Source organism: Cryptomeria japonica, chromosome 6, assembly GCF_030272615.1.
Source record: "Cryptomeria japonica chromosome 6, Sugi_1.0, whole genome shotgun sequence".
NCBI classification, from domain to species: domain Eukaryota; kingdom Viridiplantae; phylum Streptophyta; class Pinopsida; order Cupressales; family Cupressaceae; genus Cryptomeria; species Cryptomeria japonica.
In genome coordinates, this window is record NC_081410.1 from 249,656,660 (window position 1) to 249,672,760 (window position 16,101).

At 36.6% G+C, this 16,101-nt stretch overlaps 1 protein-coding gene across 4 annotated transcripts in view; it reads right to left on the reverse strand.

The window, feature by feature from the left end:
- The window catches only part of LOC131037289 (guanylyl cyclase 1), a 244,855-nt gene that overhangs the window by 111,922 nt on the left and 116,832 nt on the right, over positions 1-16,101 (reverse strand). For all 4 annotated transcript variants that reach the window (XM_057969391.2, XM_057969374.2, XM_057969368.2 and 1 more), the window contains one exon: positions 13,626-13,714. In XM_057969391.2, coding sequence (XP_057825374.1) covers positions 13,626-13,714 — 89 coding nt within the window. The remainder of the gene's footprint in view (positions 1-13,625; positions 13,715-16,101) is intronic.

Genomic DNA, 16,101 nt, shown 5'->3' on the forward strand with positions numbered 1-16,101 from the left:
AGTTAGATCGTCTACGATCTTCTCAGCAGTTTCTTATTAGAAACTTGCTATTCTTGTAAATCTTCGTGTATTATTTATGAGCGTCTTGCTCATTTTGTTAATATATCAATTCTTTGAAATCCATATGCTTCTGCATTTGTTTTATGGTATCAGAGCTATAGGAGAAATTTTTTCGAAAATTTTTTAATTCTAATTTCCAATTAGTGGAAATTTTCGAAATTATTTCTGGTTTTTAAAAATCCATCTAGGGTTTTTCAGTTTCCTAGCTCTTGTGACTACCTCGCGGGTTTGTACAGTTGCGTTTTTTTTGCGACCTGTGTTCGGCGGTGTTCGTGTTGGTGCGCGACCTGTAGAGCCGTCGCGACCTATGTTCGGCGGTGTTCGTGGTGGTGCGCGACGTGCAGAGTCGTCGTGACCAGTGCTTCGTCTGTCCGTGACCTCCGTGCGTCTACAACCTTTGTGTGTCCGCGACCTGCACCTTCGGCGTCGCGACCTGCAACCCTCGGCGTCGCAACCTGAACCCTCGGCGTCGCAACCTGCACCCTCGGCGACGCGACGCGACCTGCACCTTCGGCGACGCAATTTTTTTCTGAGCAAATCATGGCTTCCACGACCCTCTGAAATTTTCAATTAAGGTGTTTACCTTCCAGTTTCCATCGAAAATAAATTATTCTTGCAGATTCTTGGTGAGTTTTTCGAACCCCAATCTAGGTAGTTGTTCGTTTTTTCTGGGTGCCTCGATTTTCGTGCCTCAATTTTCAAGCCCGCGGATCCAGATTCTGACAGCAGATTCCTTTTGGGTTTTTCGCACGAATTTCTGGGTTGTCTTTGGATTTTTCTGGGTCAGCCGAGAATTTTTTTTGGGAAACGTGCAAATGGCTTCTCTAACCAACCTGATGTTAGAAGGCAGTCAACGCTTTAATGGCAACAATTACAACATCTGGAAACAGCGTATGTTGACCATTTTTGAATATAGGCGTCTTGACCAGCTTGTTTTGGGAAAAGAGCTCAGTCCTAGTACACCTGGTGCAAATCAAGATAAGTTTGATGAATGCAATCGGGAGGCAGTTATGCTTCTCAAACTCTCAGTGACTAATGATCAGTTACCGCAGATTCCTTCCGGCAAGACAGCTTCTGACATCTGGAAGCATCTGAAGGAATTGCATGAGACATCCGACAACAGCCGAGCATTCTTTCTAAAGAATCAACTGTTCTCCATTATGATGGACAAACGTATGTCCTTACAGGAACACCTCACGAGGATTAAGGACATTCGAGATCAGCTCGAAGCTATTGGTCGGACTATGGAGGAAGAAGACATGGTAGTAGTCACTCTGAAAAGTCTTCCGAAATCATATGAACACTTCATTGAGACCCTCAATATTACTTCCACTAATGTTGATCTGAAGTTTTCAGAATTGTGCACCAAACTTCTACAGCAGGATCGTTGGAAACAACAGTTTGGTAGTGGTACTACATCAGCCTCCTCGGAAAATGCTTTCACAGCCCAATCCTTTCACAAGGATAAAGGCAAATTTTAGTCCTCTCAGTCTTCTCAGCAAAAAGGCTCTTCTCAGACACAAGATGGAGCTAAGAAGAAGAATGTGCAGTGCAATTACTGTCACAAGTACGGCCATATGAAGAAAGATTGCCGTCAGAGGCTCGCTTCTGAACAAAAGAAGCAAGGAGGGTCACACTAGAGGGCGCATGTTGCTGAACATTCCGAGCAGAAGGAGTCTGCCTTTTATGCCTTTATGGCTAAGAGGTCTTCAGATCATGCCAGGTCTTCTGCTTGGTACATCGACTCTGGTGCATCACGTCACTTTTCTCATCGGCGTGACTGGTTTACAGACTTCTCACCTTTCAGTGATTCTGTTGTATTTGGTGGAGGTGAGGAGTATACAGTTGTTGGCAGAGGCACTGTTCAGATACAGTCTGGTGGTAGGACTCTCCTTTTTCTGAATGTGTACTATGTTCCTGGAATGGAACTTAATCTGCTCTCTGTCAGCCAGATTATGAGGAATTCTCCTCAGCTAGATGTGGTGTTCAGTGCTCACAAGTGTTCCATCATTGATCGGGAGACTCGTCTTACTGTTGCTGTTGGTCTAGAGGATCATGGCCTATATAGGCTTCTTGACACTGGTGATTCTCCTGAAGTGGCTCTAGCAGCTCGTGTTTCTCCTCTCAACACTTTGTGGCATCAAAGATATGGACATTTCAACATTCAGTATCTCTCTCAGCTATCTCGGGAGGGACTTGTTTCAGGGTTACCTAATATTCAGACTCAGCATCTTGGAGTATGTGGCGCCTGTCAAGCTGGCAAACAGCATCGGACTTCATTCACACATGGAAAGTCTTGGCGCGCATCTAAGGTACTTCAATTACTTCATGCTGATATTTGTGGTCCTATGAATACATCTTCTGTTACTGGTTGCAAATATTTTTTGCTTATTGTAGATGATTTTAGTAGAAAGATGTGGGTGTACTTTCTTAGACACAAATCAGATGTATTTAGTATCTTTCAGAAGTTTAAGTCCTTTGTTGAAAAAGAGTCTGGATGTAGCATCATTACTCTTAGGACAGATAACGGGGGGGAATTTTGTTCTTCTGCATTCTCCAACTTCTGTGATGCCCATGGCATCACACGCCAATTGACTACACCCTACACTCCTTAGCAAAACAGTGTTGTCGAGTGTCGCAATCGTACGGTTGTTGAGATGGCTCGCTCCATGTTACAACACAGGAGTGTTGCGAATAAGTATTGGGTTGAAGCAGTGTTTACTGTTGTCTACCTACTTAACCGTTCTCCTACTCAGGCTGTTAAGGGGAAGACTCCAGAAGAGGTTTGGTCTGGTCGGAAGCCTAAGATCAGCCACCTGAAGGTTTTTGGCTCTGTTGCCTATGTTTGGATTCCAGATTGCTAAGCGCTCCAAGTTGGATTCCAAAAGTCAAAAACTCATGATGACAGGATACAGTGATCACCATAAGGCCTACAGACTGATAGATATAGACACTGAACGTCTTATCTTCAGTCGTGATGTTGTATTTGATGAAGACAGAGGATTCTTTCAGTCCCCTTCTTCTGAGTAGAGTTCTGAGGATCAGCCTCACAGTGTTCTTATTCCATTAGGTTCGCCTGATGGGAGGGATGATGCAGAATCTATTTTCGATGATGCACTACCTGAGTTCCCTCCGGAGACTAATCCTCCTCCTGCTGCTCCTGTTCCTTCTCCTGAGCCTCTTCCAGCTCCTCCAGATGTTAGCACTTCTACTCTCCGGCCTAAATGGTGGGCCAAGACCATTGGTGATCTCAGGGATACTGAGCTCATTGAGGGTAGAACCTCCCGTAATAAGAGCAAACAGCAGCATACAGTCAATTTTGCTCTCATGGCTAACATACACAGTGTTTTTGAGCCTCAGACATACTCAGAGGCTAAAGGTATACCTGAGTGGGAACAGGCTATGGAAGCTGAGTTCCAGAGTCTTTAGAAGAATCACACTTGGGCCCTTTCTGATCTTCCTTCAGGGAAGAAGCCCATTAGCTGCAAATGGGTGTACAAAGTAAAATACAAAGCTGATGGAACCCTAGACAAGTATAAGGCTCGTCTTGTTGCTCGTGGGTTCTCACAGAAAGAAGGCATTGACTACGAGGAGACTTTTGCTCCTACAGCCAAAATGAGTACCATACGGCTCGTTCTTGCCTTGGCAGCCCAGTTCAGTTGGAAAGTCCATCAGATGGACGTCAAGAGTGCTTTTTTGAATGGTGACTTACAGGAAGAAGTCTACATGACGCAACCCCCAGGATTCAAGGTTGCTGGTCAAGAACAGAAGGTCTGTAGACTAGTCAAAGCACTCTATGGTTTGAAACAAGCTCCTCGGGCTTGGTACATGAAAATTGATAAGTACCTGACAGATCATGGTTTTCAGCGAAGTCCATCTGATGCAAACCTGTATATCAAGCATACTAGTAATGATATTCTGTTTGTGGTTGTGTATGTGGATGACTTAATCATTACTGGCAGTTCAGCACATTTGATCACTGGGATCAAACAGGATTTGTGCCGCACCTTTGATATGACAGATTTGGAACTTCTACATTACTGCTTAGGAGTTGAAGTCTGGCAGACTGAGAACAATATCTTTCTCTCTCAGTCCAAGTATGCCAGAAGTCTTGTGGACAAGTTCAGAATGCAGGATTGCAAGCCTGCCTCTACTCCTATGGAACCCAGGCTCAAACTTTCAGCTCAGTCATCTTCACCAATTGTGGATGAATCTCTGTTCAGGCAACTAGTGGGCAGCCTCATCTATCTTACTGCCACTAGACCTGACATCAGTTTTGCAGTGAGCTACATTTCACGCTTCATGACAGCTCCCAAGGCTGATCATTGGATAGCAGCAAAGCGTGTGCTGCGTTATGTGAGTGGCATCCTGATTATGGACTTCTGTACACTCGGAGTTCTGATCCTATACTCAGTGGCTACACAGATTCTGACTGGGCAGGTTCGGTTGATGACCGTAAGTCTACAGCAGGGTATGTGTTTAGTTTGGGATCCGGTGCTGTCACATGGACTAGTAAGAAGCAGCAAGCAGTGGCTCTCTCCTCGATAGAAGAAAAGTATCGAGGAGCAGTTAAGGCATCTTGTGAGGCGGTTTGGCTTCGACGAATGCTTGCGGATATGCATGTCTCCTAGGCAAGTCCTACTCCCTTGTTCTGTGATAATCAGGGAGTGCTCAAACTCGCCAAGAATCCAGTCTTCCATGAAAGAAACAAGCATGTGGAAACTCATTGTCACTATATTCGACAGCTGGTTGAAGACGGATCCATCCAGTTGCTGTATGTTCCTACCTCGGAGTAACCAGCAGACATCTTCACCAAGCCCCTTGGTCCTGATAAATTTGTAAAATTCAGGGGGTCTATAGGTGTAGTTAATAGATTGAGCATTAAGGGAGGGTAATAGAATATTAAAATAATGTTAATTTTAGTATTAATGCTCAATAGTGTATATTCTTTTTTAGTTAGATCGTCTACGATCTTCTCAGTAGTTTCTTATTAGAAACTTGCTATTCTTGTAAATCTTCGTGTATTATTTATGAGCGTCTTGCTCATTCTGTTAATATATCAATTCTTTGAAATCCATATGCTTCTGCATTTGTTTTAAGGCTAACACTAACTCTTCATCTTTATCTTCAAAACTGTCCGCTACTTCTTTTTCATTTGGATCATCTAGGACATACAACTCATTAGGCCCCACTAGAGCCTAAGGCTCTCAGGTTGGAGCATTGCCCTTCTCCTTTGAACCAATTCTCTATGAATTTTGAATAGTGACATTGAATTCTCAATTCAAGGGTACCTTGCTTATTAGGCTAGAGACTAAGAATTTAGGTAGCACAAAGAGACTGAGGCTTGAAAAGATTTCTTAGGGTAGACTCCCATGGGAGAGGGATTGTGGACAATTGCATCAATAACAAAGGTTTCAGCATTCTTGCTGGGCTCTTTCACCTGCCAGACCCTCTTCCTCTTTTGAGTGTAGGAATGTGAAAGATGTCCACATTTTTTACAAATTTAGCACTTGGAAGAAAAAATTTCCACCTTGAATTTTTATTTCCAAATTCATTCCTCTAAAATCAGATTAATCCATTTTGACACCTCCTTTGAAATGCCAATCTTGACACCAATGCACGGATAGACCCCCAAAGGGTTTTTTCCAACATTTTTGTCCATGGAAGTGAACATCTTAGAAAGAGCAGTACAAGACCAATGCTCTACAGATAGATTGTAGAGCTGAATCCAAGCTAGCGAACGATTAGGAGTTCAAAGAGTTGGGTCAAAATAAGGAACCCAATCTTTCAAAAAAACACCAACCCCATCCCAAAGTCAAAGGCCTGGACTTAGAATCCTTGATTTCTCTTCTTTGTTAGGGCAGATCACCAATAAGAGACCTATGGTAAGATTTTGCCATATAAAATCAACACCCTACTTGTCCTCTAGCTGAGCCTCCAAGAATTGAACATTAGGCTATGATCTACAAACTTCCCAATAAGGCCTTTTCCATTAAAACTATCCGGCTTCTTTGACCTCTATATCTTTTAAATCAACTGCCAACAAATCCACCTGCTCCACTTATGCATGGATCTTCAAGTTGGATTAGGTTAGACAATCACCAAGAGAGATGGTGTTGGCACCAAATGCATGGAAAGAACTATTGCCAAAAGGGGGAAAGGCTGATGTTTTCCCTTCCCAAGCCTTGCAAAGAATTTTAAAATTTGCATAAATATTTTTTCCTGGCCCCTTTCAAAATATTCTTCCACACATACTCATCATCATTGTAGCAACAAAAATATTTTGGGGAAAAAATTGGCAAACTAAAAATATATGATTTTTTGAAATAATCGGGATTTCAATGGAAAAAAATCCAAAAAAAATTGGATTTGAAAAAAATCATTCACAAAAGTTGAAAATGAGACAAATTACTTGTTTTTTAAATTTGAAGGCATTTCCATAGCATAGAGTTATAGAGAGCAAATAAAATAAAGAGTTTAACCCATAAATTGTCTAAAATAGATATTTTAGTCTATGAATTGTCCAAATGAAAAAAGGTTGTCTAAACTAGTAGAATGCTTTGCTACTAAATGATTCTTTGGTAAGCTTTATGAAGTTGATAAAATTATTGCTAAGTTAACAGTAAAACAGTTGAATAAATGCAAGTAGACCTCTAGTCTTGTTGTATGATGTGAGTGGATGGTAAAATGTTACAAACAACATTGCATTCCAAATTATTATCAGTATCAAAAGAGTGTTTCATCATAGAGATATCACTATCATAACAAACTTTGAAAATTTGGTAAGATCTCAAAACAACTACAATAAACATGTTGGCATTCAAGTAGGAAACTTCAAAAGAATATATCATCCAAATAAAAATATAATCAATGGATAAAAGAGAAACCATTTCTCATAACAAGTAGAGTCAAATGGGCATGAACTATTCATTTTCAAAGGTTCGGGGTACAAAACCAAGTCACATTCAAAAGATTTTCTATCAAACCAAGCCTTCAAATCAAATCAAAGTATTGAATCATATAAAGTAGAAGTAGAAGATAGACAAAAAACACAATTTGGGATAGATATGCATGATATCAAAATAAGCATACAAAATCACAATGACCAAGATTTTGATGTCACAAAGATTGGACATCTAGGTGCAATATTGGGTTACATATAAATATCGGGCTGATGTTTTTATGTGGGGCAAGGATTTTTGTACAACTTGAGAGAACAATAAAATGTTATGAAGTCAAAAGATGACCTACACATAACATTACCTCTTCACTTCCAGTAATGAGACCATGTAAAAAAATGAAACTATAGCATTGTCATATTCATCAAGCAAAGCAATGATATGATAGATATTAGAATAATATCTTTCTCTGTGTTATTAATGGTCATTTAAGTTGTTTCTAATTTCACCTCTAGTTAACGATTGTTTCTTTTAGAAACATCGTCTTTGTAACTCTATTTAAAGGAGCTTTGTATCCTTGATTAATTGAACAACATTGATTCTTTGAAATCCATTGTGTGTCTCGCACTGTTTTATGGTATCAGAGCCTTGGTTATTTTCAAAATAATTTTTCAATTAAACAGTTTTTTTTTGAAAAATTTCTTTGTTTATTCGAAATTGCTACTTTGGCAGTTCGTTTTGGCTGCAGCTACTAGGGTTTTCTCGCTATTTTCTGCCCTCTCCCGCGACCTGTCTCTCCTGCATTTCGCACAACCACGCGACGCGTTTTTTTCCCGCCTGCAGATTTTTTTCTGCCATTTTTGGACGGAAATCTGCATTTTCGGCTAGGGTTTTGACCCTTCAGATTCAGTCGAAAAAAATTTCTGAGCACAAATTCGTGGTGGGTTTTTCGAGATCTCAACTGGGTCGTCGTCAAAATTTTGTGGGTGCCTCGATTTTCGTGCCTCAATTTTTGAGCCAGCGGATCCAAATTTCGACAACAAATTCCTTCTGGGTTTTTTGCCAGGATTTTTGGGTTGTCTTCGGATTTTTTTGGGTCAACCGGAAATTTTTTCTTGAAATTCATGCTAGCCATACTTCATTTTTTGAAGTCTGTACCTGCATCTGCCTCTATTTCTACATTGGGAATCGAATTTTTTGAATTTCGTGCAAGCGCCTCTTCTCAGTTTTTCGTTTTCCGTGCATTGGGAAACATGCAAGATGGTGTCATTGACCAACTTGATGTTGGAAGGCAGTCAGGTTTTGTGCACTTAGCATCTTCTTAGTACCTCTTTTTTCATGCCTCGAAAAGCGTGAAGATGGCTTATGGGCATCGATGTTTGTTTCGGTTTTTAATATTTTTTTACCTAAAAAATAAGTCTGATGGGTTTTAATATTTTTCCCTTCAAAAATTATCTTTCCCTTGAAAAAATCTGTGGGTTTTAATAATTTTGTCCTAAAAAATTATCTGTGGGTTTTTAAATATTTTTTGTCCCTGTAAAAAAAAAAAAAAAAAATCATGAGGGTTTATGATTTTTTCCTCAAAAATTGTACTTTGCCGCAGTTTGTTTTTCGTCGCACCTGGAGTTGTTGTGCGAACATCTGCACTAGTCTCTTATTTGCAGTCTATTTTCGGGCATCATGCTCATCTACAATAGTTTGGAGGGTTTGCCGATTTTTTCCTCAAAATCGTGACAGTTGTTCTTGGTGTGTCTCTGGTTACAGGGAGGGACAGTTCTCCAACATCAGGTTGGACGGTTGGTGTTGTTTTGGGTATCTCCAGAAGTTCTGCAGTTTCTGGGAGAGTTGGTGGCAGACTCATCTCAAGTGGCAGAGTTAGTGGTAGGCTCTTGTTTTCTGTTGCAGCGTGTTCTGAGAAGAAGGGGGCAACCTTCTCTGTTATTTCTCTTGGTAGTTAGAACGATGACCATTAAGGGAGGGTATTAGAATAATATCTTTCTGTGTGTTATTAATGGTCATTTAAGTTGTTTCTAATTTCGCCTCTAGTTAACAATTGTTTCTTTTAGAAACATCGTCTTTGTAACTCTATTTAAAGGAGCTTTGTATCCTTGATTAATTGAACAACATCGATTCGTTGAAATCTATTGCGTGTCTCGCACTGTTTTAATAGAGAGCCTAATTAGCATTAGATTCAAGATATTTAACCAAGAATATGTAGTGTTTCTTTCATGAGAACTAAAGAACATCCAAGAACATCAAAACATAAAGAACATCCAAGAACTTACAATAAAAACATAGGTCAATAATGATAGGAAGTTGAAGACATTAACCTGTCTCTACGGACTTCCTGTCCAAAACAATGACAGGAACTTATCGAGCAAAATGACAATTTTCAGATAACTAACTCGTATTCAGATGTATACGACAGGAACTCCAGTGAATCAATAGACAAACAATAACTAAGAACAACATCGACAACCAATGAACATAAATCATTTATTTGTTCATTCAATCTTCCACAAGGAGGTTTACAAGTTCATAATAAATTGCTTTACTCTTCAATGCCGGCCTCAAGCCCATGCGCCCAATCTACTCCTGTCACTTTTGTCACACTTCCACCTGTAATCATCAATCTCCCTCATTTTGTCTACTCACCATCTCTATCTTCAAGCCCATACCATCTCTCATTCTACACATACCATTCTTCCATCATTCATCTCTCAATTCTTCTTTCATCGTTCTCCTGGTTGCTTACGCTCTCCTAATCATGTCCACTATTTAATTCTAGAGGATCTTACCGTCTCACTTAACACGGATTCTCCACCCGATTCATCTACTTCCACTGGCCTACCGATCTCCTCTTGCGTCGCTCTTCTATGGCCTCTTCTCATCACCCTTCACGCTACACCAATTCTGCAATGGGTTAGCCCTGTTTTCAAACTGATTGGGCTCTCTCTAACTTCAAGTCGGAACTTTCCTTCCAGTCTAAATCAATCCCATCCGCTCGGCCTGTCTGGCCGCTTCCGAGCCACCCTCCTCCTACCTCTATTTACCCATTTTATCTCTTGGTTCTGACGCAGGAGCATCCGGTGGTGTATGGGCAATCCTGCATCATCCAAAAATATTTCCTTTTTGTTTAAGTTTTTCTTTAATGTTTTTGCATTTCTGGATACCCATTTGGACGAATAAGAGATTGCAACTATCAAAATTGTCAAGCTGCTTTTTCTTGCCGACTGCCAAAAATAGAAAGTTTTTATTTAAAGGTGGATGGAGCCCAAATGTTGCGGGAAGCTTGAAAACAGAAAAATAGGCTAATTGGCGAAAGAATCAAGTTAAAAGCATTAACGGTTTGAAATTTATTCAAGTTTCAGTTTCTCGAAAAACTGAAAAAAATTCTTCTTCTGTCAGATTTGAGGCATTAAACGGTTTCAAACAGCCCCAAAAATGGCAGGAATCGGCAGATCGGATACTTAGCATATTCATCACTCAGAGAGCTTTCTAACGCTTCAAACGGCGCGTCAAACCGATTCTCGGATCAAAAGTTATGGCTGCTGAAAGTTGAACAATTTTCGAAAAGTTTCAATTTTCGAATCTGGCTGTATTTTCATATTTCCAATTTCATGTTTTGGCATTTGTCCGCCAATTGGTAATTTAATTTCAGCTCCAAAATGGTGGTAGGCTATTTAGGACTCATGGAAGGAAACTTGTCAATTGGTTGTTGTATGTGATTTTTGGGGAGTTTAGTTCTGGGTTGGGAAATTGCATTGTAAGGGTATTTCCAAAAAACTCTGTAAGTTGTTGTATTGCAGCCTATGAGGATTGATTCCTCTAGATTGTAATTGCATGTTTTGCAAATAGTTGATTTCAGATAATAAATTATAAGCTTTTGTGTCTTTTATTGCTATGTTTTGTTTTTTTTCTCTATATCGGATCTTGCCCTCCTCAAGTTCAATTTCTCCCAAACTACCCGATTACCATCCGTAACTAATTCTTTTTAAAATTCTCATTAACCGTTCATCTCCATTTTGCCAAAGGTAACTAACTCATTCTATCCAACTTTTTGCTCATGTGGTGACAGGCTCTATAACCGTACAAACTGAATCCTGACTACTCAAAGCTTAACAAAACACTGAAAAAAAATAAGTTAACCCGATGATCCTACATCACTATCACTGTAGAAAAAAACAGACCATCAAATGTTGTTGGGACCAAATTAACCAACCAATCTTCACAATAACAATTTAGCTATGCGGAAAATCAAGACAAGTAGACACAAAATTAAACCATGATAAAGTTGACATAATGTATGAAGAAGACAAAGTGAGCTACAATATAACATTAGAATATAGACCATTCAACTGTCATTATAGTAAAATACTCTTATGATAGCCGCGCCAAAATAAAATAGATTTAACACTTTTTATCCTTTTAATTTAAATTGAAAGATTTTTGTTGTGCACATTGAAAAGTTTATTTAGCATTCAACATCGATAAGAAGTAGACACAAAATTAAACCATGTGTGATAGCGTATTGATGATCTTGAGATAAATCCTAGTATTGAATATAGATAAAATCAAACCAGGATAAAGTAGACACAAAATATGAAGCATAAAAGATGAATGAAGATATAGCCTTGGAGTATAGACCATTCACTTCTCATAAAATTATAATACTATCTCTTTGGGTGGAGGTCCAACCAAAATAATATAAATAACATTTTTTACTTTGATAATTTAAATTGAAATATCCCTACAATATGCACATTGAGAATTTTGTTTAACAATTTATTAATCTATTTGTATGTACTGGTTGAATTTTGCGTAAATACTATTTATATGGCTGCAGTTATAGAATGTATTTGCAATAGTGTTACAAGAAAAAATTGCATGCCTTCAACTCAAATGCACCACTTCCTGATTCCCTGCAATTTTGCAATTAGTTGTATCTTCTATGCATGTCCCGATGAACTCTCGTTTGTAGTTGAGACTTAAAAATATTGCACAACTGCGCTATTCACAAAATATTTCACCATTTTGCATGTTTCAAAGGTTTCACAAATTGGTAGGACATTGATTAAAGTTTCAAATGCAATTTAAATACAAAAAAAAATGTTGAAAATTGCAATCAACGATATTTTTAAAGAGGGGATTATTTGGGGAAGAAAATCGCGTGGGAAAGATTTGCAAAAAAATTGGTATAATCAGGATTTTTCGAAGATTTTTACTTGTTTGGACTTATGACTAAAAATTTATACTAATTTTATTTTTGAAAAACTTACACATTTAATTAAACTTTATCATTTATGATTTTTAATTAGTTTTAAATTTTAACTTTTAAGGTTTCTTAATTTTCAAATTTTAAAAAAAATATTTTAAATTATATTTTAAAGTTATTAAAATTTAGCTATCATTAGGTTTTCTTAAATAAAAAATTTAATTAAATAATTTTAAGTTTATATTTATTTTGAAAACACTTTTTTATATAAATCTCAAACGTTTTTAGTAATGCTTAACTAGTTTGACAATTTTTCGGGTTTATTTCTTATATTAAAAAGAAACTATAGATTTATACTATTCAAACTTGGCCACCATTTTTTATTGAATTTTACATGTTGATGAAAATAAGCACGATCAATTGGAATGTCATTATGCAGGCCAGAGTTGACAGATTGGAGAATGTACATCATGTATTTTATAATCAAGACTATATGCCATATTATATTCTCATATAATATGTTATGTTATACTGAAGATGGTACTTCATTTGCATTCGATCATTGTGTTAGTTGCATTATGATACACATTATAATGAAGAACAGGAAGCGGACATTTGTCACAAGAGGTTGGTTTAGTGATTTACTATTTTTTAATCGAGCTCCACATACATATTCAGGATGCAAAAGTTATTGCAGTGGAGGACAACTAAGGCGCCACTTAAGGAAGGCAGTTAAGATTGGAAATAATACACATTTTTTCTAATGATGTAGTGGCTTACCTAGGTATAAACCAAAGGTTCATTATAGGCAAGTTAAAAAAAGACCTATCACCATAAGAGATAACTATTTTACATAAAAGTTGGTGCGTACTACAAAACAATAGATGTAATAGCTAGTTTAATTTATTATTCTTCTGTAAAGAGCTCTAATCCATAATCCTAACACATCATGTCATCCTGATGATGATTCATATGATATGATCTGAAAGGTCAATGCAAAAACTTTCTACATGATTTTTAAATTCCAAGGGGCTGCATTTGTAAAGTGGATAACATGTTGGAATGGGGCCTGTTCAACACTAGAAACTGGTATATGTGAGGGAATGTTCTCAATTATCCTAAAGTTCAAACAAGCCACAATAAAAAACTTTATTAAAGAAAAAGATTTCAAAATGGGCTTGACATGAGAAAACTACAAATATTCTACATTGGAAAGGGCAAAAATTAAAAATATATTCAACCTAGCTTCAGAGATATGCAAACTCTTTATGCTAGAACTATGCATCATGATATTTTTAAGCGAACTAGCTTATTTTGAACTTGGTGATATTTCCCAGACAGCATCGAAATTAGAAATGAACTGAAAAGGAATACAACATAATATAAAGGCAAGTCAAGTTTTGCTATCAATATAAAAACAAACTGTGGATCAAACAATCACAGAAAATTACCTGAGTTTGTGCTTATCAACTAATGCAATAGCAATATAGTGCCCTGATAAAATAAGCATGGACAGTTCTTCTCCACTAATTGATCTCCACTGCATGGAGAAGAGCATCAACGTCAAAAGACAAATTAAAACACATGCAGATCAATATACCTAAACAAGAAAATGTAGAAATTGTACAGCATAAAATCTCTTTAACTGCATAACAAATGAAAATAAAAATAGGCAAAGCAAATATTGCAGCAGAAGGAAAACACTTGGATCTTTGAACAACGTTAATTTTATACCTATCAATAGATTGCATTGGCTTAATACATTGTCATTTGATTACTAAAATAATTGCCTAAAAATTGAATCTTGAGTTTCAATAAGGAAATTATAACTCGACAACCAAAGTGATTCACTGTCAGAGTGCTAAATGAAAAAAAAAACTAAACAAAGAAATATTAATAAATATATTAGAAATAACGGACAGTACCATTGAAATATTAATTAATTCAAAGAAGTTTGTTATTTTTGGAAAGCACCAATTTTCATAAAGTTAGTTTCCTAAGAGCTTAAAGTTTTTGGCATGGTCAGAATTCATATTTGATCCATTTTGATATTTTCCGTAACTTCGAGTGGACGTGCAAGAAAAAATTTAATAATTAAATAATCAAATATTAAGTTGTTGAAAATGTAAAAATTAATATATAACTTTCAACAACTACTTAATTATTATTTTAGCTGAATTTATTTTAGAGGATAAACTTTATCCAACAGATGAACCCTCTTCAAAACTTTTTTTAATTTTCATACAACTTAATTTTTTAGGAAACATATGATTGTGCAAGGTAGTACTTTCAGCCCCTATATATGTGTACTGTATTATACAAAACTAGTAATAAATGTTGCTATGCTTTGTATAAAAGTTATTAGTTCAAGCTCTCTCTGTGTGATAACATTGTTGTTCTTTATGTAATTTTATCATCTCCATTGGATATCATCTTGTGTATATGTTTTCACTTATTAAATACATTTTACCACTTGTTGCAAGCTTTGTATTGTGATTGTTGTTAATTAAAGTATTTGTAGCTTTAAATACTAATACTCAAGTACTTTGCTTTGTATGTTGATTGTTGTTAATTCAAGTGTTTGTAGCTTTAAATACTAATACCAAGTGCTTTGCTTTGTATGTGGTGTAATCAAAATCTTCATTTGAGCTCGTGTGCACATATTTTCTAGTGTCAACAATTTAGCTGGAAAACATGTTTTGTGTTGTAATAGGTTAGCTTCCTTGTAAAGTCATAAAAGATAATAAAAAAACTCTTGTTTATGTGTAGATTAACTAATAAGTCTTGTGCTCATACTCAAGAAGGAAAAATAGCAGATTAGCTTATTTTCTATTATAATTTTTATATAGTGACTTAATTAAATTATATTGATTAAATTGTCCAAATAATTAATTTTATTTCTAAAGGATGATTTTAATTAATTAATTTAATTAAAAATGAAGTAAAATAAATAAAATGTCATTTTATTTAAATTTGACAAACATGGAATGTATGGAAAATATCTAAATTTTTCCAGTTGTGACAAAAATGGAATGTAACCTAATATGTTAAGTATTTAAATTTCTCTAGCTATGACCAAAATGGAATGTAACCTAATATGGCAAGTAACCTAATCTCCTAGATGTTTCCTAATCTCTAGAAGTTTCCTGGAGTTCTTTACAAGGAGGCCTGCTGGGTGAAGTAAGGATGCTTATGGTTATGGATTGGATATGATTGGATTTATGAAGCTTGTATGAAGCAAATTTCTGATGACAAAAACTTTCAGAAGTTTGATAGAAGAGTTGGACGAAAACCTAGCTCTTCCCGAAGGCTGGATTTGTGACAATTAATTTAACTAAAAATAAAGTGAATAATAAAATAAGTCACATTATTTAAATATGACATAAATGGAATGTAACCTAATATGGAAAGTAACCTAATCTTCTAAATGTTTCCTAATCTCTAGAAGTTTCCCGGAGTTCTTTATAACAGGCTGGTTGGGTAAAGTAAGGATGCTCATGCTTATGGATTGGATATGATTGGTTATGAAGCCTGTATAAAGCAGACTTCTGAGGACAAAAACTTTCAGAAGTTTGATAGAATAGTTGGACAAAAACCTCTCCAGTAATAGCTATTCATTTATTATGATTTAGTTGTTATTCAGTGTGTAAATATCTCTGTTTAATTGATTAAGATTGAAAGCAAATATGTTGGAAGACATAGCTGATAAGGTGCATCATTTATAAAATGTGAAGCTGGTCACAATCCAAATCTGTTCTGCAAATATTATTTTCTGAGCATTAAACATTTTGCAACTTATCAGTCATTTTTAAATGTTTAAGAGCCAAAAGAAAAAGAAAATCGCTGAACAATGCTCATGATAACGGCTTTCAATATGTCAAAGTCGAGCCTTCCTGCCCCATCAAAAATACCAAATTTGGAGTTGTA